Below are 26,599 nucleotides of genomic sequence, written 5' to 3' on the forward strand. Positions count from 1 at the left end.
CTTAAATCACATCCTCATAAATGATCTATAATAAAAAGGAAGCACAGTGTATTCTCTATTACCATGAGACTATTAACAATAAATTAAAAACATCTTACTTTTTCTATAGGCATATTACTTTAAGTTTCTAAGAACAGTGATTTTTTTCCCTCCAAACATTTTTTTTTTTCTGTTTACTACCCCCCATAACTGTGTCAATGAGGAGGGCAGGCTATTTTGTCTGACAGTGGGGTTTGCCAACGCAAGTCGAAGAAGCCAAGGACACACCCAGTCATTTCGGCCTAATCTAGACAAACTTGGTTCAAACTTGCCACCTTTCCAGAACCCACATTAAACAATTCCAGTTAACATTCCAGTATGCAGCCAAAAGGACAGGCAGGCCTTGGAGAACTTCTGCCACCATCTCCTAACTCAATGGAGCAAAGTTCGAAAGCAGTAGAGGTTGAGTCTAAGATGGCTTCCAAAGAAGTAACTCTCTCCACAGGCTATAGTGTTTTGATAGGAAGAACTGTCATGTGTCTATAACCAGATTCTCAATATCTGGAAAATCAGGATTTCCAAATTGGGCCAAACTAATCTCATTCTTTCATGAAACCCACTAAAACTTCCATAATGCCTTAATATTAAAAATAATGTATTTAGTTGTATGAACACGTATACTTTTGAACAGCAAAAAAGGATTCAGGAATCAGGCATTTACCATATAAGTTCAGGTCAAACAAAAATTTAAAACTGTACCATGGATCTTATTTAAGAATCAAGTATTAACTATAATACTAATGATTTTTTAAGAAGCAATTTCATGAATAAGCAGAATTAACACCTTACATTTTTAGAAATCTTAGTTTCTTCTAACTATTTTCTATTTTGGGAACAAGAGCATGAAAACTTTAACAATTATATATATATAAAATGTCCATTAGATGTTATAAGTTATAAAATACAGATCCTACCAGTTGGAAAATAAACAAACCAAAAGATAGTTTCAAGAAGTTTACCCTGCCTTCCCAAGATATCTAAAGTATAAATAATTCACATTTACATCTTAACATGTGTGATTTCAATGATTCACCTTCAATTCTATATAAAGATGATTTTCTTCAAACACAAAGTATGAAGATGCTTTAAAAAGGTCCTCCCCTTTATGAATATGGTTTTCTAGAAACAAATCATTCTTGCATGATGAGTATATACACTTTTCATTAAGCCCAGAGAATTACATGAAACATGTTTAAAAAAAAAAAAAACACATCTTGGACAACTAAAACAATTAGTCAAATATTTAAAGACTGGCTATTCTAATACTTTTTTTTACCTTTTTAATTTTGACACTAGCATAGCAGTAAAATTCTAAGGAATTAGAGCATTAATAGATAGGTTAAAGTAGCCAGTGCCACAGGATCAAGTCTTAACATACATAGTAGGTTGTGAGCACAATCATTATAACTGCCAGGGTTAGTAAAACCTGCTGTTGGTGAGTAGATTCCAACTCATAGCAATCCTATAGGACAGAGCAGAACTGCCCCATAGGGATTCCAAGGAGCGCCTGGTAGATGTGAACTGCCAATTTTTTGGTTAGCAGCCATAGCTCTTAACCACTACACCACCAGGGTTTAGGTAAAACAGTATCTGTTAAGTGAACCATCAATAATATTCCTCATTTTTCTAAGTCAATTTTTTTTTTAAACACTTTACCTGACACGCACTATGATTATCAAAGAAACAGCCAAGGTAAAGAACAGACCGAAGTTTCACCTATCCATGAAAAGGTGAAGCCTATGATTACTTCTTTTCAAGAATATTCACTTCTCTCATCATTACCTTATTCTTTCAATCTCTACTTCCTCTATACAAATTTACCTCTTCATTTCATAACCACCATCAATAGTACTAAAATTTACTGAGGTCTGTAAATCAGATACTGCTCAAGTACTCTCCACCAAGAGCTTTATTTACTCTCAACAATCCCATGGGAAGATATTATCATCCCTATTTTATAAACATAAAGAAACTGAGGCTTTGCCCAAATTCATACTAAGTGGCATACCAAAACTTAAAACTCAGTTTTCTGGCTCCAAAGCCTATGTTCTTAACACTAAACCCATGGTTCCCAAAGAATGCACCAAGAAGCTCCAGGATACCAAAGCATACTCCCAGGAGCATGGCGGGATATTTTAAATGGGGGGAAACACAGAGATACTCAATGTCTGTGGATACTCCACAAACTAGCTCAAGGTAGCTCACAGATTCAACATTAAATAATGCTACATTCCTCTCAATGATACATCTTTGCAAAGCTGGGGCTTTGGGGGTCGCAGTGATAAAAAGCAAGTTCCCACAGAAATCACTGTGAAACAGGAAATGAGGGTGGTGAAGTCCAATGACTCCAAGGTTTGAGTATGTATGTAATGCCCAACAGATGCACATATCCCATTAATAACTGATTTTTTAAAAGAATGAATAAAAATGTATTTTTTCGGCAATGTATACGTGTTATTTTGTTGGGATATACATACTTATTAACTTGTTTGGATCTACTTAATAATTGGAACTGTTATGTATTAATTTTGGTCAAGTAGTGCTGTGAAACATCTACTGAGACTAGCGGCACTATGACCCAGGAAAGTTTGGGAACCTCTGCATTATACTACACTGCCTTATAATCAGTCCTTCTCTTGCACACCTCAAAATACTTGGAAAATGTCCCACCCTATGTCTGCTTTTGCATTACTTAAGATTACATTTTCTGAACACTACATTGGAAAGTACCTAACTTCAGAGCTAAACAATTATTTTGAGGGGTATACAAGCACATTTTCCATGCTGTATCAAAAATCTGAATTGATACTGTCTTTGGAAAATAAATCATTATTTTCCCTCAGTTTTAACCTATCGAGTATTCGCTTATGTTCTAACATAAACTTCTGACAGGTGGTATATAAACTGACTTCAGGGAAATCAGCATTTTAAAAGAATACTTTAAAGGAATATTGACTTATGATTTAAGAAAAACAAAGCAGCAAAGTAACATGCACAGTATTTATCCATTTCTGTAAAGAGCAAGCAAAGAAAAAAAGCCTTGAAAAGAAAGAAAACTCTATTTTTATGCTTATATTTATTGAATAAACATGGAGAAACATCTGGAAGTTTACAGAGCGGACTGTTAATAGCGATTATCTAAGTGGCATGAGACTGGAAATGAGGAACATAAAGATTAACAACTTCAAACATCTTTGTATTTGTTACAAAAAATATTAATTTTTTTTTTAAGTCTTATGTTTCCCTTGGGGGGGAAAAAAAATTCAGACTGAAAGAAAAAAAAAAAAAAGAAAGAAATTCTTTAGCAAACTCTTCTGGGAAACTGGTAACAAAAATACCAAATCTGAGTCAGAAAACTTTGATTCTAGTCTCAGCTTCAACACTCACTAAGTTCATAACTTAGGGCTATCTTTTAATGCCCAACACCCTCTATTTCCTTACTTGCAAATTAGAAATATATATTTAATTTTCTTCATCTCAGGTTACTATAAGTTTTGAAAAAAAAATGAGTGTGATTTATAAGCTATGAAGGGCTATGCAAATATCAGTTACATATCTATACAACCTTAAATTAGCTGGCATTAAACACCATGAATTAGCATAAAATAAGAAAGCTGCTTTCTTAGGGACCATTCTCCCCTAGAGTTAAATATCTAATTTAAATAGGACGATATCTGACCAGAGTCACCCATACTTATAGCTTAATATTGTTAAACTGCATATCTGAAAAATGATTATCATCAACAATAATGATGCTAACTACACCTCCTATGGTTGTTGTGAAAATTAAATGAGTTCAAATATGCGTAAAGTGCTTAGAACAGCCTCTGGCTCATAGAAAGCATTAACTTATCAATACTATTGCGGTTATGATTATGATGATTACCACAACCTACCAAGAGTTCATAAACTAACCAATCAAAGTGCTTTGTAAACTGTTAAGGCTTGACAAGTGTTAGAAGTGTTAGAAAACATTAAGACTTCATTTAAATCTTTTATCAGAAAACATCTACTTAATGACTGGATCTTATCTTTCCTCTTAAAACAGTTAACACCTACTGAGCAATTGCTACATGTCAAGCACTGGGCTAAATGCTTTACATGGATTTTTAAAGTTGTATTCAATCTTTCAGACTGAATTCAAATTAATTACATTCTATTTTAAATACACGGTTTGTAATATTGCTATCCCTTGATCTTACAATACCAACAACCGAAATGACAAAATTATGGTGTTGAAAAAACACAAATGGAAAGGTTTAATTCCATAAGTAACTTTCAATGATTCATGTGCCCCAACCTCTTGTCCCTGACACTATCATTCCTCATTTCAGAGATCTAAAATCTTTTAACACCATTAACAGTGAATATTTAATCACCTTAAACTGATAAAAGCTATCCAGTGAAGATATATCACCAGAATCATTTAAAGACTATTCAGAGAGGTGGGGTCAAAATTCCTGAAAACTAACACACTTGTCCACTTTACAAACTTCTTTCCTTACTCCAAATTACAGACCTAAGAGACTTTTGGCTATTCCCTCAAAACTATTGTTAGCGCCCATCGAGTCAAGCCAGACTCATGGCGACCCCCTGAACATCAGAATGAAAAGCTGCCAAGTCCTGCACCATCTCCATGATCAGTTGCGGATCTGACTGTAGTGATACCTAGGGTTTTCACTGGTTGATTTTCAGAAGTAGTTTGCCAGACTTTTCTTCCTAGTCTGTCTTAGTCTGGAAGCTCTGCTGAAACCTATTCAGCATCACAACAAAATGCAATCCCCTTCATTGACAGACAGGTGGTGGCTGTGCATGGGGTACATCAGCCAGGAATCGAACCTTGGTCTACCATGTGCAAGGCAAGAATTCTACCACTGAGTCACCAATGCCCACATCCCTTAAAACTAAATGTCATTAATTCAATAGAATTCAATGCAGCCATGAAAAGTTATGTAGATCAATACTTATAGACATCTCACTACAAAATACTGCTGGATGAAAAAAGCTGGTTGCAGAATAACAAGTACAATGGCAGATAAAAAGACTGGAAAGATACACACCAAAACAATGAAAGCCAATTTGAGGGGATAGCATAATTTTGAGTGTTTCTTTATATTTTTTGTATTTTTTTCAATAACAAGTATATATTGTTATAATGCAAGGGAGAAAAATGTTTTCATTTGGTAGTCAGGCAAAAAAAACCTATGCCTGCTTTCATCTCAAAAAGCTGCTGGTCAGAATCATTCTATTTAGAGTCCAAGGAGAAAGAAATTTCTAGTACCACTTGCAATTAGATCACTGACAACCATCAGTACCTTCCTTATTTAACTCATCCTGAGAAGTAAAAGGATACAGTATTCTTAAAAAAACAAATCAGAGGAGCCAGAGGTACCATCATAAGAACCTTTCAGAAAAAAAGCTGTTCACTGGTAACACCAGCCCTTAAATTGGTCTATTTGAAGCTCTCTCTTTGCAATCTATGAAGAAGTACATACTTCATCAAAATCTAGACATTTGCATAGACCCAAAGATCCTCCTGGTGGCACAGTGGTTAAGAGCTTGGCTGCTAACCAAAGGTAGGTAGTTTGAATCCACCAGACGCTCCTTGGAAACCTTGTGGAGCAGTTCTACTCTGTCCTATAGGGTTGCCATGAGTTGGAATCAACTCGATGGCAACAGGTTTTTTTTTAATCCTTTTTGAGAAACATTTTTGGCTATGCCTGTAGCTTCACTAGTAACTTACCTGATGGGGAAACAAAATGGTTCTCCATTTAGACAGAATAGGTAAGTCAGATGGGGAAACAGAATGGTTCTCCATGTAGACAGAATAGGTAAGTCAGACTATTTCACATGGCAAAAGGTCAGTTTTGTCTTGGTATCTTTTCAACTAGAGCCATAAAATACCTGAACACTCCAGGCACTGGCCAGATAACTCAAATTTTTTAATTGACTGCTACATAGTAGGTGCTGTCGAAAAATCCACTTGAAACAAAGGAATATTTTAAACACATAAAAAGGAATTGCAAATTACCTGTTCCTCTGGATTTTTTTTTTTTCTATCACTGTATCAAGTTAAGACTCATAGAAAATTCAGTGTTCCACAGGAATTTTTAACAATATTGCATTTTATATAAGCCCTTGGGTTGTTAATCAATGATTAAAAAAAAATCTATAGGAAAAGAATTTTTGTATCTTCTACAAAAGTACTATATATTACTCACCATATCATATAATATCACTTACATAGAGAGTCACACGTAAATTTCTTTTACATTTTATTACCAGGAAAAAGTTCTTTCGTGAGACAATGAGAAACATACAACTCAAACTTTTATTTTTGGTTTCTGTCTTGGCTGCTAGGAAGCTTAGAACTAAATTACAAAACTACACTTAGCCTAGGTTTCTGGCATATCTTCCAATATTTTATGTGGCTATTGATCTTTTAGTATATCTAGTACAGAATTCTATCATAATACATATTTTATCAAACCGCTTCCTAACAGGCACGAGAAGGCTATTGCCAATGTCGAGAATTTAAATCAAAAGCCAAACTTCTGAATAGCAACAAACCATAAAGTACTTAAGTGATAACAAACGCTGCAAATTCATTAAACTGAATTTTCAAATAGAAGGTTTGGGGGAATGGGGATGGCAGAAAATAGTGGTACCAATTCTGGTGAAGAAAATAAAATATACAGGTCTTCCCTAATTAAACTCTAAAATTCTTTTTAAATTTGTGTTTATTTTTACTTACCCATACTTTTCAAAATTAATAGGGCATTTTAATTATAACAAAAAAATTTACATACCTTATGTAAACAAGTGTCCACTACCCAATTGCACACATTTTCCAGGTCATCAGATACCTCAAGCCTAGATTTAACAAATTCACAGAGCTCCTCATTACTCATAACATCCCAGATCCCATCACAAGCCAAGATGATAAATTCATCCTCTTCTGCTCTTAAAATTTCATAAACCTCTGGCTCTGGAGAAACAAGTTGTTCTGTTGGGCCCTTGCCATCAACACACTTGTAATCATAGTCCCCCAGCGCACGAGACACTGCTAATGAACCATTAACACGTTGTATCATTACACTGCCTCCTGCATTTTGGATTCGCTCCTTCTCCCTTGGATTGCAAGGTTTGTGATCCTGGGTAGAAAAGCAGACTTGTCCATTCCTATACAGCACAGCACGTGAATCACCACAGTTGATAAAGTAAATATGTTTAGGAGAAATCATAACTCCCACTGCAGTTGAACCACTCCTGTCCATCCCATTTCTGAGGTCTGAAAAGTTACGCATGTATTCATCAATTTTCAAAAAGCCAGTTCTGATACCATTCTTGACATTTTCCACTGAAGGCTCAAGAGCAGATCCTGATTTTCCAGCTGCCCTAAAGTCTTCATTATTAGTGATGTGTTCTAATAAATGCGTGGAGCAGTAATTTGCCACTCGGGATCCAGCATGGCCATCATAAACTGCAAAAAATGACCAGTCTTCCAAGCCGTGAGGAATACCTACAACAGCTGTGTGTGCATCTTCCATTTCCACTCTCCATCCTTGCATACTGCTCAGGCCATAACGTAAACCATTCCCAGCACCATGAGCATTATGTTTCTCAGTTTTGGGCTTATCCAAAAATGCACCCATATTTAGTAATGAATCTGAAAAGAAAAAAAATTGTAGCTGTTAAATGTTTAACTTTGATACAATATGTATCTACAATATTCCACCTACTCTCTAGTAATTCCTATCTCAATTTATATTAACTCTTATTTATAGTCATATCCTGATTTATTGAAACCCAAAACACAAGAAATTTTCCCCATGCATCCTTCTTCTAGAATAAACCAAAAAAAAAACAAAGCCGTTGCCGTCGAGTTGACTCCAACTCATAGCGACCCTATAGGACAGAGAACCTCCCCAGAGAGTTTCCAAGGAGACCCGGTGGATTCAAACCACTGATCTTTTCATTAGCAGCCATAGCTCTTAACCACTATGCTGGTGGTTTCTTAATCCTAGCACCTCAGAATCACCAGACAATCAAATCAGAATCTCTAGGAGTGGAACACAGATATCAGTGGTTTTTTAAAAGCCCCTCTTTGATGATTCCAATGTGTAGCCAAGATTAACAACTACTACTCTAGGAGAAAGAAAAACCAAGATAATAAGTATAGGTATACCCAGAAGAGGTGCCAAAAAAAAAGCCTTGCATAGTTACAATTTTTTCAAAGGAAGAAACCAAGCTGAGATCTGAGAGAGTAGGAAAAGAAATTATGCAGCATATACGAAGAACTGGAAAAGAGTAAGGGCGCAGTTATATGAATCCACTTAATTTGATATGGCTGTTAATATGCATGTTTCGAGGGACAAAGCAGTAGTACTGAAATATATTCTAAGAATAACATTATCTCCTGCTGAGATGTCCCTTATCTACTTATCTTGGAATCATGGATTTGGGAACTCAACAATGTTTCACTCCCTTCTTGCCTGGGCAAGCATAACCTAAGAGTTAGCAAACCTAACTGAGGACAATTGTGCTTTTCCTTGAGAACAACAAATTTGGAAGAAGAGTTCTAGAGGCCCTAGGACTTAGACAGGTATTTACAGTCTACACTCTTCTCTAGAATAGGCCTTCATATAAAAAACTCTGATATCCTCGAGTTTGCTTTCAAGCTAACTCTGAAGAGGGAGTGATGGCAACTTTTACATATAAGTTAGAACACAGCTAAAAGGCACTTTAAGGGCCATTCAAATACTAAAATTGAAATTCTGCTGTAATGTTCAAAATAAGGTCAAATACATACAAAGGTACATATTCAAAAGATACTAACACCACCCACTACCAGACAATTAAAACATTTGCAAAACTGACTATAAAGCAGCATTTTGGGTTCCCTTATTTCTAAATCCCTCTTAAACTCACTCAATTTTTTAAAGGCTAAAGTAATTTTCATCTCCTCAGAAAATCATTTCTACTCTTTAGGACAAATGGATCCATATCACAGAGACTAAAAAGCAACTATGTTTTCTCTTTCCCCTGAAACATAGCTAGAGAACAGAACTTCATCTAAAGTTCTTGGTTGCTGGAGAACAAAAAAGGATAATCTCCAACTTAAAAAAGAAGAGAAAATACACACCAAGATTCAATGGATAAAATTCTTTATTCTTCCTAAAAACATTAAATATCGTGTATTCATTTAACACTGTGACTGTGATAGTAAATTCTCTTAAAAAGAACAAGAAAAATAACATGAAGCATTGTTTTAAAAAAAATTTCTTTTGTATTTAAATTTACAGTTCCAAGCCCCTTGCCTCGGTCGGCAAAGATTTGGCTGATTTATTCTCATCAATCACATTGTAAGCGGGGCATACTCACCATGAGACTGTCCTCAGTTTACAATGAAGCCCAACTATATTTCACGTTTATAAACTAAACTGACAGCACAGTAGAAAATACTCAATAGGTCATCACAGAATAGTTCGATATTTTTCAAAATAGCAAGTCACTTATACATATAAAAGTAAAAAAAAATTATTGTACCAAACATTTATAGTAACTGACTCTATTGTGACCCAAAATCAACAGAAGAACTACTTTTGTCTAGCAGGATTTGGACATTTATTTCTTTTTAAACTGTGCCCTCTCTCCTTACCTCTCTTCCAGCTCTGCAAAGTTACATCATATCCCTCCTGAAGAGCCAGGTTCAGGTCTTACCTTCTCCAGAAATCCTTTCCAGATGTTCTTCTAGTAAACGTCATTAACACTTACTTCTTTGCCATCCATTTAACATTTAGCACATACTACTCTGCACAATCAACGACCCTCTGACTATACCCTATATATCCCCAAACAGTAATTTATGTTCGTGTCCCTGCCAAAACAAGTACTGAATAAATTGTCTGATGATTAAAAAAAAAATTAGTTTGAGAGATATAGTTCAACAAAGAAACACTTCCATCCCCACTAAATGTGGTGTTTGCTATGTAGCCTTTACCATAAGGCCACACCCCTCTAGAGTTGGAGCAGAAGGAAAAGAACACTCCTCCTACCATACTGGAAAGAGAAAGGCCTCAGGCTAAAAACTGAACTCATCCCTCCGGTGTAGTGGAAGGACTTGGTTTTTTCAGGTCAAGACTTGGGGGAGGGGATTATCTAGGAATGAAATCTGGGTTAATGGATGCTAAAATGGTATCTACCACATGAAGGCAGTCCAGGAGCTATACTATATGAAGGAAGCTATGCTCAGAAGACAACGCGCACAAAGTAGATTATGTATTTGGTTACTATGCTTTACGTTTATTTCCCTTTGGATGTCCTCTACCGTTCAATAAAGTTTAGATGTTCTTACCTTGTCTCAAATATCTTAAGTCAAATTAAGGGGAAAAAGTCTCATGCCCATGTCTAGATAAGGTATCAAAGATAAAACTGAATACTCTCTGCCTCATTGAAGAAGGTACTGGAGAGCAGTGGGAATAAGGGGTAGAAATCTCCCAAAGGTGAGAGACAATGGCTTAAACAAACCTTGGCTTAAGCAAAAAAGCAACTTTTCATTCTGTGGTACATGGGATCATCATGAGTCAGAGTCAACTATTTATCTACCAACCTATGTACCTATCTCTCTATTATATACATTTTTTTCTCAGAGGGGATCAAAATAAATCAGATTCTCAAATGACTTAATAGCAAAAACAGATGAAAACCAGTCCACTTAAAGGCCCAGAATCATTTAAGTGTTACCTGATCCAAGCTTCCGTCTAAATAAGCTAAAATATTTAAAGATTAATCTGTGTAAACGAAAGACTGAACATAATAAGCATTTGTCTCTTATGTGTCTGAAAATCCCACAATGCTATGAAAAAAGGACTATTTAAATCCTCTTCAAAGATAAAAATGAGAGAGGAGACAACAGCAACTAAACTTTGGAGGCGAGAAAGCCAAAGAACCAATACAAACTGACTTTGTGGAATACTAAGTTGAATACTAAGCAAGTTGTGAGGAAAGCAAGAAGCAACCTAGCTTAAACTGTTAGACCACACCAAAGGCTCAGGTTTTAGTGGAACCTCTGGAAGTGGAAGCGAAACTGGGGCTAAATGCAGATTGAAAGTCTCTTTAAAAAGTACATGCCCTCTCCCTCAACTCACCTTGCCAATTCAGTTTAGCTAAATGAATGAATAAGGCAGACCGAAGAAGAACGATGTATTTGAACTATGGCGCTGGTGAAAAATACTGAATATACCATAGACTGCCAGAAGAACAGAAAATCTGTCTTGGAAGAAGTACAGCCAGAATGCTCCTTCCAAGCAACGATGACAAGACTTTAATCCTACGTACTTTGGACATTTATCAGGAGGGGACTAGTCCTTAGAGAAGGACATCGTGTTTGGTCGAGAATCAGAGAAAAAGAGGAAGACACTCAATGAGATGGACTGACACAGTGGCTCCAACAATGGGCTCAAACACAGCAAAGGCTGTGAGGATGGCGCAGGACTGAGCAGTGTTTCCTTCTGTTGTACTCAGGGTACTATGATTCGGAACCGACTGGACAGCACCTAACGAAAACAACAACAAATGAATGCTGCTCCTTTATCCCCTAAAGGCTTATTTTCTGAAGAAGGTAAAACAGGGCCCTCTGAACTGAGAACATCATGCAGAGATAAGGGCAAAAAGGTAGACTTAAAATACAGAATTAAGTGTAAGTTTACATACTTATTGTTACATATATTAGCCTTTTCAAGCAGTCAGCTCTCTAAATAATGGCAACCAGATTTATATCCTCTAATGAGCCCTGGTGGCCCAACGGTTAAGCACTAACCAGAAGGTTGGCAGTTTGAATCCATCCAATGGCTCCGCAGGAGAAAGACCTGGTGATCTGCTCCAGTAAAGATTACAGCCTAGAAAAACCATATGGGGCAGTTTTACTGTATTACGCGGGGTTGCTATGACTCAACAGCACCTAACAATAAGCAAAAGATGAGAAGAGTCGAGAGACTCTCACTAGGTCTAGATGAAAGATCTAAAGGTACTAACATTGAGATTGTCCAAAAAAAAAAAGGAGGCCAGCTAAATTACCCTGTAGTGAACCCACTGGCCAACAAATCCCACTGACAGGCACAGTGCTTCCATCAGCTATTTAATGCCCACTTTAAAATATAGGTGGGTAGTCCATGGTCAGACATACAATTTTCCTAATATGAGAGAGAGAAAAGGGCTTCTTGGAAGAGAAAGAGGAGAATTTTTAAGCGAAGAAGAAAGGAAGCAAGAGAAGTCCAGTTTTTTAATCCATTATATTAGAAGATATAATTAAAAGGAAAAAAACATTCAGAGGAACAAAACAGCCCCTGAAAAGTAAAAATATAATCACAGAAGAGAAAGCTGGGAAGACAAAAGTTGAAAGAAACTCCCAGATATTAAGAGTGCAAGACAGAGATGGTAAAAAAGGAGATGATCAGTACAGGAGTTTCAAAAGCCACAATACAGGGAGGAGTAAAGATAACATAGAAAGTTAGAGTGAACAAATAATTAAAAAAAAAAAAAAAAAAAACCTTAAAGAGAAGTCCCAAACTGAAGGCCTGAGTTTCAAGATTAAAAAGGTCCATCCTGTGTCAAGCATGATGAATGAAAACAGACATATACCAAAGCACATTATCAAAAATTTAAGAACACTGGCAATAGGGAGGTGTCCAAAAGCTTTCAGAGGTGGAGAAACCTCTCATTCAAAAACACAAAAATAAGAATGGCACTGATCTTGACTTGGGGGACATCTGGGGGTTGAATTAGTGATTAGTATATCAAACACTAAATAAAAGTTATTAACTTTAGAGAAAACAAGAAGCTGTACAAGAGATAAAAAGTAATCCCATCTTGAAAGGGTAAGGACGGAGAGCAAATGGGGTGGGGGGGGGAGTGTAGAGAAAGAGTTAAATCTCATTTCCATAATGAGAAATCAATAAATAGTTCCTAGAACTGAAAAATCAAGTAGTAGTAGTTGAAGCACATTTGGATATGTGACGATAAATTCCAAAAGAATCAGCTGTAAGAGTTCAAAATAGTTACTTCTGGGGAATTCATTTTTTTCATAACAAGGCTTGTAGAACTAATTGGTTCTTTAAACTATGTAAACGTAAATGCTTAATTTTTTTAAAAAAACTAAATTAAAAAGGCATAAAACAACAGCACATTATTTGAAAAGAAATAAGGAATTGCAACTAAGATCACAAGCTAATTTCCCTAATAAGAAGCCGGACTAAACGAAGAACTCAGCATCAGGACTGAAGGAAGACTCATTAACAACCTGCAATATGCAGATGACACAACCTTCCTTGCCGAAAGTGAACAGGACTTGATGCACTTACTGATGAAGGTCAAAGAGAACCTTCAGCATGGCTTATGCCTGAACATGAAGAAAACAAAAATCCTAACAAACAGACCCATAAACAACATCATAATAAATGGGGAAAAAATTGAAGTTGTCAATGATTTCATCCTACTTGGATCAACAATCAACGTCCACAGAAACAGCTGTCAAGAAATCAAAGGTTGTATTGCATTGCGCAAATCTGCTGATAAAGACCTCTTTAAAGTTGTTAAAAAGCACAGATGTCACTTTGAGGACTAAAGCGTGCCTGACCCAAGCTGTAGTCTTTTTAATTCTCACATGCATGAGAAAACTGGACAAAGAAAAAGGAAGACAGAAGAATTGATGCCTTTGAATAGTCGTGTTGGCAAAGAATACTGAACATATCATGGACTGCCAGAAGAATGAACAAATGAGTCTCAGAAGAAATACAGTCAGAGTGTTCTTTAGAAGTGAGGATGGTAAAATTTCAGCTTGCTTACTTTGGACACATCATCAGGAAAGATGAAAAGGACATCATGCTTGGTAAAGTAGAGTCAGCAAAACAAGGAACACCTTCAATGAGATGGACTGACAAAAGTCATAACAATGGACTCAAACATACCAACAAACATGAAGATGGCATGGGACTGGGCAACGTTTCTGGGGTACGGTTGATTCCCTTATGTGGCCTTTCTGGCTCTGGGTCTGCAATCCGTCTAAGAGGACTGGTCAAGGTTTGATCCTGCTAGGAAAGCCCCTACCTTGAAATTGACGGAATTTTCCTATATAAATGACCCATCTCGCAGGGGCTTTAGGGACCTCCTGATGTACAAGAGCGTGGAGAGGACTGCACCCTTTGGACATGAGGTCCCTGAGCTGAGAATCTCCTAAACCCAGGTAAAAGAGCCGTACACAGGTAAAGGGCTGTAACACTGAGCCAGTAACACCAACGACCAAGAGAGGCCAGAGGGGCCCAGCAGCAGAGCAGAGTGTCAGTGTGAGGCCAGCAGAGGCCTGGGGGACCTAGTGCAGGGGTTGCCTGCAGAGGCCTGGGCATACCTCACCCCGTGCAGGGATCGCCCACAAAACAGTTTTGCTCTGAAAGCTATTATGATGCCAGCCTAGAGCTGCGGCTGGCCCAGGGCTGTACCAAGGCTGCTGGTTGAGAGCTGGCCCAGTTAGTGAAGGGGGCAGAACCAGGCAAAGGGAGCCACCAAGAGACAGAGAACAAATGCAGCCATGCCACATCTGAGCTGGCGAAGTGAATCTAGCACTGAACCGTGGTGCATCTGCTGACACCTCATCCACAGTGTGCCCGCCCTATGACGTAAGAACGGACATCAGTTTTTTGGGAAGGGTAAGCAGGTCCCCTTTGAGACATAAGCGGGCCCCTCTCCTACAGCACAAAGTGGGGCACACACAGGGGGTGGGGGACAGACTGGCTTACCATAAATCTGTTCCTGTTGTTTACTGTTTGCTTTCTATGAATAATAATGCCTTTCATTTGCCAACACTGTGTGTATCTTGTGTACAGCTCAATCACACTGGATGGATGTAGCACCCATGGAGTGGCTGGTGCCACTGGGTGGAATTCTCATCCCAGTCGTCTGATGGCTACTTAGGATTCAGTGACAGCTTTTAAGGCAACCTGAGTGTGCAGCACAGTTTCATTCTGTTATAAATAAGGTCACTATGAGTCAGAGCTGACTCAACGACAACTAACAATAATTTAATAAGAAAAGGACCAATATTATAGAAAAATGGACAAAGAAAACACAAATGGATCTTAAACTATGTCCAATCTTACATTCATTAGGGAAATGGAAATTAAAATTACAATGAGATATCATTTTTCATGTATCAGACTGGTAAAGATCAAAGGTTTGGTAATTATACTCTTGGTGTGATAATGCAGAAAAATACTCATATTAGTGGTACCAGTATAGCCTGGCACATCTCAGTGACAGACAGTTTGATAATATCTATCAAAATCACATTTGCACATACTCTTTAGCCAAATTCTAAGAATTTACCTACAGGTTTACTCCCACCTGAAAGAAATGACTATTTGCTATGCGCTGCTTGCAAAAGTAAAATACACGAACCAATCTTAATATCACTTATGGGAGACTGATTATTTAATAGGATGAATTATGATACGTATCTAATGATAAAATGATACTTTCAAACAATAGAATACTGTACAGTAAAAAAGAATGAAGGAGTCATCTACTAAGATGGAATGGTTTCATAAAAAATTGCTAAGTGAAAAAGCAAGATGTGGAAATATAATATCCTACAATTAAAAAAAAATATACACATATATATATGGCTTTGCTTACATATGTATATACACCTACTCCTCACTTATCCACTATCTCGTTACTCAACATTTTGCATTTACAACAGTAAAAAATCTACTATCCAATGACTTTGCACATTAACAATGTACGTCTGTCAGTAACGAACACTGAGGTGTAAGGTGAGAGTAACACTGGCTGAGACAGCAGTTATGTAATGACATAATTTGGCAGTTATGTAATGATGTGGTCATCCTCCATTTTGTGATCTGATGTAGTCATCCTCCATTTTTACATAATGACATGGTCTTTGGCTAACCATGTCGATAAGTGAGGAGTGTGTGTGTGTGTGTGAGTATATATGTGTGTGTGTTCACAAATGTGTATATATGTACATACATATAAACACACACGTACATTTATAATCTCTGAATATACATAAGAACTGGAAACTTGCAGAAAGACAGAAATCAAGAGGTTGGGAGACTGGAATGAAAAAGAGACTTTCCATTATATACCATTTTGTGCCTTATCAATTTTAAAGCATATGAATGTCATTATCTATATGCACAGACAAACATGGTGTACACAAAATACACAGAGATATGTACTATTATATGTATGTGTTAGATATATAAGAAATAGGGGAAGAGAAACTCCAGAAGTAATTATCTGACATATACATATTTCATAAATAACTATCTACTAGAATTAAAAATACAAGTAAAAGACAGAAAATGAAAAAGAAAATTAGAGAATCCATGTAGGAAGTAGAAGATTCAACTAGTAGTAATTCCAGAAAAGAACAGAGAGGAGAAAATCATCAGAAAATTGTCCTAACTTCTTAAAGCTGGCAGGTGGTGGTGATCTGACTCTTTAAAACTTGTTATTGTTAGTTATCATTGAGGCTTAGGAGGTGGTTTGACCCTTTTAAAGGAAGGTGATGGTTCCACTCTTTGAAATGGAGGCAGCCCTGCCCACCACGGTCCCTCCAACAGTTCTGATCTCAGAACTGTTCCCAGGATAGTGCCTTCCTTTTCTTGGAGGACAAGAGATGTTTACAACCATTTCACTCTATTGGCCCATTTCTTGCCTGCGGAATTCCAGGAAGCAGGCAGCTTTTACTCATTTTGTACTCTCTCTCCCCCTTTCAGTCTAAGCTGATAGAATCTCTGCTGTGGTGATTAATTAGATCCATCAGTCACAGGCTTAATCTCTTGGACAAAAGATTAAGTATGAATAGCCAAGCCCTCGGTGAAAGTTTTTCCAGGACATGTTTCTTTATTTTGTAAAACAGAATTTTTCCAAATCTTTATGTTCTGGTTTCCTTTTGCACAGTTCATTTTTAAGTCTCTTTCCTCTTGCATTTTACTGTTAAATGGCAAAGAGAAACCACACTGCCTGTTTAAGATCTTGCTTAGAAATCCCATCAGCCAAACATCCAAGTTCACCACTTACAAGTTCTACCTTCCACCAAACATTTGAACATAATTCAGACAAGTTCTTTGCCACTGCACAAAAAGTACCACCTTCCCTCCAGTGTCCAATCACCCTTTGAAATGGAGGCAGCCCTGCCCACCATGGTCCCTCCAACAGTTCTGATCTCAGAACTGTTCCCAGGGTGGTGCCTTCCTTTTCTTTTAAAACTTTTTAAAGCCTCACCAGAAGCACAATTAATATCTACAATTCTAGCAACATTTTTTTCACAGCGATAGCCACTTTCCTCACAGCTCTTGATAGTTCGCCCTTAATGTCCATAATTCTACCAACAGTCTCTTCAAGACAAACTAAAACTAAGGCCTTACTATGACGTACATCAAAATTCCTCCATATTCTACCCATTATTCAATTCCAAAACTACTTCTACATTTACCCGACTTCTCAGTACCAAATTCTGCCTTAGTTTCCTAGCGCTGCTGTCACAGAAATACCACAAGTGGGTAGCTTTAACAAACAGAAATTTATTTTCTCAGTTTAGAAGGCTAGAAGGCCAAATTCAGGGAACCGGCTCCAGGGGAAGACTGTATCTCTCTCTCTTTTGACCGTGCACTCTTCTCATTGCCTGACCTATGTATCTTGGGACGTATGCTTGCAGAAGTCTCCGGCCTGCTGCCAACCTATCGATCCTGGGACATAAATCTGCAGAAGTCTGTGGCCTGACGCCTGACCTACAGATCTTGGACCTGCCAGCCCCACAACTGTGTGAGCGAATCCCTTGAAGTAAATCTCAATCTCTTTCTCTCCATATGTCTCACTGGTTTTGCTTCTCTAGAGAACCCAAACTAAGATAAAAATAATTGATGAAATTTCCAGAAGGGAATTACAGAATATAATGAATTTTAAAAAGACACACACGTTAAACATATCATTGTGAAATTTCAACATACCAGGAATAAAAAAAAATCCTAATAACTTTCAGAGAGAAAATAGATCACATAGAAAGGATATGAATAAAAATGCCATCAGATTTCTAAACACAATGAGAAATCAGAAAATAATAGAATAATATCTTCAAGATTGAGGGAAATTTATGTATATTTCTATTCTAGAATTCTGTATTCAAACTATCAATCAAATTAATAGAAAAATAATTTTTTAGATGTGCAAGGCTTCAAAAAGCACTCTTTCTTAAGAAGTTACAGGAGAATGCTGCATCCTATTAGAGTATAAGAAAGAGGAAGGCAAGGGATCTATACAACAGGAGCAAATGGGATTCTGAGGTTGATGGTGAAGGGATGACATCTGTGCAGCAAACCTACCTAGTAACCAGTCCTGTACAGAGTAGGTGGAGGACGCACTCCAGATGGATGTTTCAGGAAAAGGAAAAACAAACATGAGAGTTTAAAAAAAAAAAAAGGGAAGCAATTTTAACTGGGGGGAAAGGTAAAAGGATCTTAGCACTCTATATGACTCATACATAAACCATATTTACATAGTCATAATTAATATTTGATACAGACTGGGAGGACAGAGAGAAGAAGGAAGACAGGTACAGATAGGAGTAAAATATCTGAAAAATAAAAATACAAAAAGCTGTATAAGCATTCTCCCTTATAATTTTTAAAAAGATATCCAGAGACAAATAGCAGAATGTAATACCAAGAAAAACAAAAATATTAGTAACTCTTATTTTAAAATGTAAAATTTACACATATAAAAGAAAACATACAAAAATAAAAATGGCTGCTGTTAAGCCTGATGACGTTATGGCAGTTCACCCAGACTTAAAAACACTATCTTTAATTGGTTCTATGTTAATAACTGTTGAAATTGGGTAACGGGTGCATGGTAGTTCAATATTCTATTATCTCTACCTTTGTGTATGTTTGAAATTTGCCATAAGAAGAAGTTAAAAAAATTATTGCTGTCTCTCTTGGTCCCACCAAAATTATGACCACTTCTCCCTGAGCTACCATACTTGGATACTTTTAATCACAATGAAATTTAAATTGCAGTACATGTAGAGAAAGAAACTGCTTAAACAATTTTATTCTTCCTTTATTTCCTAATAATTACAAATGCCAGATACGACTCGAACTTTTACCAGCCCTCTGCCCAAAGGTAGGAGTCTTCAGCCGTCTCAACAACATGATGGGGCAGACTGCAGAGAGGCTTGGTGTGAAACCAAGTCCTGGCAGAGACAACCAGGGGACTAATCTGACAGAGTTAATGGTCCTCCTACCTCCTATCATTTCATTTAATTTTGCACTAAGGGCTCATTATAACATCTAATCAGAATATTCTTTCATCTTATTTGGAATACTGAGGGCTAAGCAAATACTCCTACAGTACTTATGTGCCAGGCACTAGTTTAAGTGCTTTACAAACATTAACTCATTTAAATCCTACCTTTTAGAAAAACAAGTATCAAAAAAGCAAACAATTCTCAAAGAGAGCCTTGACCAAAAATCTTTAGACAAAGCAAGTCATAAAATTTCAACAAAGGATATTCAGACACAGCAAAATTCTCCTCTCACTACAGTTGGCACGCCATTTCTTAGAAGGGGCATGCAGACCTTGGCAAATCTTGCTTAAAAATAGCACAATCTGTCAATCCCATCTGTTTTCTATCAAAAGGACGAGGTGGTGTCAAGGGTGTCTTAGGCTCATGGAGAAGATTTTTTTCCCAAGGGTTTCTGAAAACTAGTATGTTGTTCTTTTGACTAAAAAAAAGTACAATAACAATGCCTAGGGTTTGTGTGTGTGTGAGTCTGTGTGTGTGTGAGAGAGAGAGAGAGTTCCAGATGTCAGACACTATGCTAACAGATTAATATGCACTATATCATTTAATTCTAAAAACTCAATAAGGTTAGCAATACAATAATCTCATCTTACAGTTGAGAAAACTGAGACACCTAGTGTATCCAGACCACACAACTTACATGGCAAGTCAAGTTCAAATAAAAGCAAACTAGCTCACAGCTTGCATCCTTAAATGCTAGGTTTTAGTAACTAATACATTTTTTTTTTAATATTTTTATTCTTTTTTAAAAAATCAAAAATAATTATATAAGTGTTTGGGTACTCCAAAGGCAAGGAGAATTCTAAGTGCAGTGTGGTGTACTGGTTTGGATCCTGGGACTGGAAAAACTGGTGAGACCTGCAAAAAGCCTCAAGTTTGGTTAATAAAACAGTGCCAAGTTGGTTTCTTAGTTCTGACAAATGTACCATAGCAATACAAGAAGTTAACATTAGAGGAAATTGGGTAAGGGGAATGTGTGAACTTGCTGTACTATCTTTGCAACTTTAAGTCTAAAAATATTCTAAAATTAAAGGTTTATTTAAAACTAAAAGTCAGAGGTAAGCCTCAGTTAAGCAGACACCTCATTCCAAACAAAAGTGTTGGATAAAGCAAGGGTTAGGCTGGCTATGGAAAAATCTCTCCATCTGTGATTTTGCCAATCATGCTATGGTGACTTAGAATTGTATCCTAAAATTACCAAGATGATATAATAATTAAGAGTTCAGGCTGTGACCCAAAAGATCAGCAGTTAGAATCCACCAGCTGCTCCTTGGAAACCCTATAAGGCAGTTGTACTCTGTCCTATAGGGTCACTATGAGTCGGAATTGACTCAATGGCAACGGGTTTGGTTTGGCTTGTTGGTCTAGTGATTCTATTACTGAGAAGTTATCTTAAAGAAATAACCAAAATTGCACATATTATTGGATTATTATTTTAACATATTACAAATACCAACAAATAGAACCTATCAGCATATTAAAAAAAATAATCCTCTGTAACAAAACAGAAACAAAGAAATAGGTCTATATTTGGAAATTAGTAGTAATTCACCATAATAGCAAATCAAAACCTTTGGGTATAATAATGTTCAGTACAGTGTTATGTAAACTGAAAAATAACTTGCATTCCCATCAATAGAAGAATGGAGTAAATCTACAGCAGTAGTTCTCAACTGGGGATTATTCTGACCCTCAGAGGACAGCTGGCAATGTCTGGAGACATTTTGATGGTCACAACTGGGGGCAGGGGGTCGCTACTGAAATCTAGTCAGTAGAGGCCAGGGATGCTGCTAAACATCCTATAATGCATAGGACAGCCTCCACAACAAACGAGTAATGGTTCAAAATGTCAATAGTGCCAAGGCTGAGAAACCCTAACCTACAAGATGAAATACTATACAGCCACTTAAAAAGGTCTGCTAAGGCTTGGCGAAAAACATATTTACAATATTGGTTAAGGAAAAGCATTCAAGTTATTGGACTTCAATGGCAAATAAAGAATCCCATGGGAATACAATCCCTTCAGTTCTTCCACTCCGCCTAAATAAAGTCACTTAAAGGAGGAAAAGAGGAGTAGATAGATAGATCAGGCTAGTCTCAGTCTTCCAAACTGCAATGCAGACGAAGTAGAGCAGTGTCAAAGGCTTCAAGGAAGCAAAGTGTGACACAAGTATTTTATCTCTTAGCTAAACTTTTGTTCTTTCAAACACACGAAAATGCAATTTTATTCTCCTAGGCCCTTTTCGGAAAAATATAATAGAACGAATTCCAGCTAAACAAGAAATGAATAGAGAATAAGTACTGGTAAACATAAATCACCATTAAGTAAAATAACTAAAACAATCAAGTAAAATAACAATATCAGAAGGTACAGCAAAGAAGTGAAAGTGAGAGGCAGTGTAAACATGTGAATTTCTTCTCTCATGGAGGAAGAGGGTCAGATTTGTTTAAAGCTGTTAGGGAAATAAAGAATAAAAATCAGCTGGTAGTAGATAAAGTGGGGAAATATTAGAAGTATACTAATCTCATCTCTCAGACATCACTGTGATACAGAAATTCAGTTTATTACAGTGATAAACGTAATCACTAGAAAAATAAAATTATTAAAAGTCTAAATTATAGAAAGAAATACACATGCTCACAATAAAGGAAACAGGCAAAAAAGTCAAGTAACCAAAAGCAATCCAGAAATGACACATCAGAATAAGCAGGCAAGGACATTAAAACAATTATTATGCTTGTATCCTAGGGGTCAGCAAACTACAGCCTATGGGTCAAATCTAGCCCACTGCCTATTTTTATACATAAAGTTTTCTTAGAACATAGCCGTGCAAATTCATTTATGTATTGTCTATGGCTGCATTTAAACTACAACAGCAGAACTGAGTAGTCACTACAGAGCCAATTTGGTCCACAAAACCAAAAATATTTAGTACCTGACCCTTTACAGAAAAAATTTCCCAATCCTTGCTGTATTCCAAATGATCAAAAAATTAGGCAGATACATAACCCCCCAAAAAGAAAACCAAACCCACTGCTGTCTAGTCGATTCCAACTCATAGTGACCCTATAGATCAGAGTAGAACTGCCGCATAGGGTTTCCAAGGAGCAGCTGGTGGATTTGAACTGCCGACCTTTGGCTTAGCAGCCGAGCTCTTAATCACTACACCACCACAGCTCCAAGTAGATACGCAGAAGATATAAAAAAAGAACCCATAACAAACTTCTGGAGAGAAAAACTACATTGTGTGAAATGAAAAATGCACTGGATGCAAGATGTACCCTGGAAGAAAGGGCCTGATGATCTCTTTCCATTAAGATTACAGCCAAGAAAACCTATGGAGCAGCTCTACTCTGTAACACATGGGATCACCATGAGTCAGAATCAACTCAACAGCAACTAACAAACAGCGACAACAACATAAATCCACAGATCCAAGAAACTACTCAAACCCCAATCACAAGAAACATGGAGAAAATATACCATGGCACATCATAATCAAATTGTTAGAATCCAGTGATAAAGAGAAAAATCTTAAAAGCAGGAAGAGAAGGAAAAAAGACTTATTCTGTACAGAGAAACAAAGACAGGTAAGACAGTAGGTTTCTGTCAGAAACCATGCAAGAGACTTACTGGTCTGACAAGAGACTGGAGAAACGCCAAGAGTATGGCCTCCGGACACCTTTATAGCTCAGTAATGAAGTCACTCCTGAGGTTCACCCTTCAGCCAAAGATTAGACAGGCCCATAAAACAAAACGAGACCAAATGGGCACACCAGCTCAGGGACAAGGACTAGAAGGTAGGAGGGGACAGGAAAGCTGGCAACGGGGAACCCAAAGTCGAGAAGGGGAGAATGTTGACATGTCGTGGGGTTGGCAACCAGTGTCTCAAAACAATACATGTATTAACTGTTTAATAAGAAACTAGTTTGCTCTATAAACCTTCATCTAAAGTACAATTAAAAAAAAAGAAACCATGCAAGTGAGAAGACAGTGTAGCAACATCTTTACTTAGGGAGAAAAACTATCAACCTACAATTCTATACCTAACAAAAAAATTTTTCAAAGAAACAAAGGTAAAATAAAGATTTTTTTAGATATACAAAAGCTGAAAGAAAGAATTCATCACCAGCAGATGCACACTACAAAATATATTAAAGTCATTCAGGAAGGTAGAAAATGATGGCAGATGGAAATCCGCATCTGCACAAAAGAATGAAGAGCTCTGGGAATGGTAACTACATGGACAAATATCTAAGTTCTACCCTAACGATTCAAATCATTTTAAAAGACAAATGACTGTTTAAACAAAATTAATAATAATGTAGTATGGGTTTTAAAATATCTGTGTAAGTAAAATACATGATAGCAATATCATAAAGGTTAGCAGAGGAAAAAAGGAAGAATACTCTTCTAAAGTTCTTTTGCTTTGCATGAAGGGGGAAAATATCACATGAAGGTAAACTGGATACATTAAAGACGTATACTATATATAAACCCTTAAGCAATCACTTAAAGAGTTGTAGCTAATAAGTCAACAAAGCAGATACAGTGAAAACCTAAAAAATATTACATTAATCAAAAGAAGGTAGAGGAAAAAAAAATGGGAACCAAGCACAGATGAGACCAATCAAGCAATCGATCAATAAAGCAAGAGGATTTAAACCTAACCATATAAACAATCATATTAAATATAAGTGGTCTAAATAACTCAATTAAATGGCAGAGATTGTCAGATTGGATAAAAAAGCAAGCTCCAACTATATGCTGCATACAAGAAAGGCACTTGTAAATGTAAAGACACATATAGGTTAAAAGTAAAAAAAACGGAAGAAGAGAGAGAGATGTAGGTAATAGATATAGATATAAAAACACTAATCAAAAGAAAGCTGTTGGCACTGTCATAGGCTTCTGGAATGGTGAGCAAGACAAGTATAAATAGAAAACAGAAATAATACCCAATCGTAAAACTTAACTAAAGTGTATCCTACTGGTTTATTTATCTCTGCAAGTAAATCGCTAAACTCATCTTTTAGAACAAGAGCCATATATTTTTTATACCATCTCTGTAATTGGAATGTTAATTGGCAAACTGGCAAATGTTTATCACAAAACAAATATTTGCTTATTTAGAAGCCTAGTTTAAACCAAAACCAAACCTGTTGCTCTCAAGCCCATTCCAACTCATAGCCACCCCCACAGGGCTTCCTAGGCTGTAATCTTTATGGAAGCAGACTGCCACATCTTTCTCCCACGGTGCGGCTGGTGGGTTCAAGCCTCCGAGCTTTTGGTTAGCAGCCAATCACTTAACCATTGGGTCACCAGAGCTCCTTTAGTTGGTGAGGTTGTGGGTTTTCATTTTCTTTTTGATGCTTTCCTGTATCTTCCAAATTTTCTACACAATTCCATATTAACTTCAATAACCAGAATATAATTTTAAATAATGAATTTTGAAATAAAGATGTCTAAGAAACTATTTTTAGAGCATCATTTTTTTAAATTAAACTTTTAATTTTGAGGTAACTGTAGATTTACATATATTTTAAGAGATAATACTGTGTATCCTCTAATCAGTTTCCCCAAATAGGGAAACTATATAGTTGCAAAACTATGCACAACATCACAACCAGGATATTGATATTGATACAGTCAAGACAGAACATTTCCATCACCACAAAGATCACTTCTGTTGTTTTTTTATAGTCACACACCATACACACTTCTTTCCTATCCTCACCTTCTCCCTAACCCCTTATAGCCACTAATCATTTTTCATTTCAAAATGTTATATAAATGGAATCATGCACTATGTAATCTTTTGGAACTGTTTTTTTTCATTCGGCATAATTCCATGGAGATTCACCCAAGATGTGTGTATCAATAGTTCATTCCTTTGGATATACCACAGTTTGTTTAATGGCCCTAAGAAACTTTTTAAAAACTATCAAATACCGACAAAAAATATTCAAAGTCACTGTTAAACTTACTGAATAAATTCATGTTGCTAAATAATCAGAAAAAGTACACTTTTAACATAAAAACAATTTCAAAATGTCCTTTTCTCAAAACAAACATGTTGTAGATAATATATCTCAAAATACCATAAAATAAAATACATTTGGCAAATCTTTACTCTAAAGAATATCTGATTTGGAGGAGAAAAACAAAGTACAAAGTGCTGCCCAGGTACTTCAACACACGAATTCCTCTCCCTTATGAAACCACACTAAAATGAAAGTAGAAAAAATTAAAAAAATAAAAACTATAAAAGACAAAGACTGTCTAAGAGAAGAGAAGATGACAGCAGATGAGATGTTAACAAAATTCTGGGAATTCGAAAACATATACACAAATGGTAACTGGCTATTTGTGACACAGTAACTTGGAAAGTCCCAGGAATTAGAAGCATCAGACACCTGTGAAGTTGTGGATGTGGGCTAGGGCTGAAAACAGTAGAAGTAAGTGAAAGTATGCTTACAGATCCCATCACTTCACCTTCTGAAGACATCCTTGCAACTGCTTTTCCCCTACCCTGGCATTCCAGTTACTACTGCTACATAATAAATTATCCCAAAATTTAGTGGCTTAAAACAGTCACTTTATTTTGCTCATGATTTTGTGACTCTGCAATACAGGAAGGGCTCAACTGGACAGTTCTCACTTGGGGTTTCTCTTATTATTGCACACAGATAAGTCATTTGAAGGCTCAATCACATTAGTAGGCAATGCTGGTAGCTAGCTGGGAATTCAGCTGAGAGCACTTACATCTCCAATATGACAACATCTCAGGACAGTCAGACTTCTTACATGGCAGCTAATTTCCCTCAAAGAGAATGTCCCAGGTGAACCAGGCAGAGGCTACATGGCCTCCTCTGACCTAGCCTCAGAAGTCACAAAGTGTCACTTCTGCATATTGGTTACAAGCTAGCAACTAAGGACAGTTCAGATACAAGGAAAGGGGACATACAGCCCACCTCTCAGAGGGAAAATTAAAAAAGAATTTGCAATATGTACTAAAACCACCACACAGGCAAAAGACTGGAGGTTTACTCTGAAAAAGTTGAACTATACCTGTATAGTCCTGGATTTAGAGATATCAGATTTAGCTGAGAGCAAGGGCAAGGAGCCTTACCGAAAACTGGGCATTAAGCTGTAAGCCTGCATAATAGACA

General features: G+C 36.7%; 1 protein-coding gene across 6 annotated transcripts in view; it reads right to left on the bottom strand.

Annotated features, from left to right (window-relative positions):
- PPM1B (protein phosphatase, Mg2+/Mn2+ dependent 1B) overlaps positions 1-26,599 on the bottom strand; it is an 84,061-nt gene that overhangs the window by 24,995 nt on the left and 32,467 nt on the right. For 2 of the 6 annotated variants that reach the window (XM_004369508.2, XM_004369507.3), the window contains exon 2: positions 6,849-7,708. In XM_004369508.2, the coding sequence (XP_004369565.1) occupies positions 6,849-7,694 (846 nt within the window). In that variant the 5' untranslated portion in view covers positions 7,695-7,708. Of the gene's footprint in view, positions 1-6,848; positions 7,709-11,860; positions 12,250-26,599 lie in introns of those variants that run through there. The other 4 variants (XR_002824796.1, XM_023735502.1, XM_023735499.1 and 1 more) reach the window with 4 other exon arrangements.

Source organism: Trichechus manatus, unplaced genomic scaffold (assembly GCF_000243295.1).
Source record: "Trichechus manatus latirostris isolate Lorelei unplaced genomic scaffold, TriManLat1.0 scaffold00005, whole genome shotgun sequence".
NCBI classification, from domain to species: domain Eukaryota; kingdom Metazoa; phylum Chordata; class Mammalia; order Sirenia; family Trichechidae; genus Trichechus; species Trichechus manatus.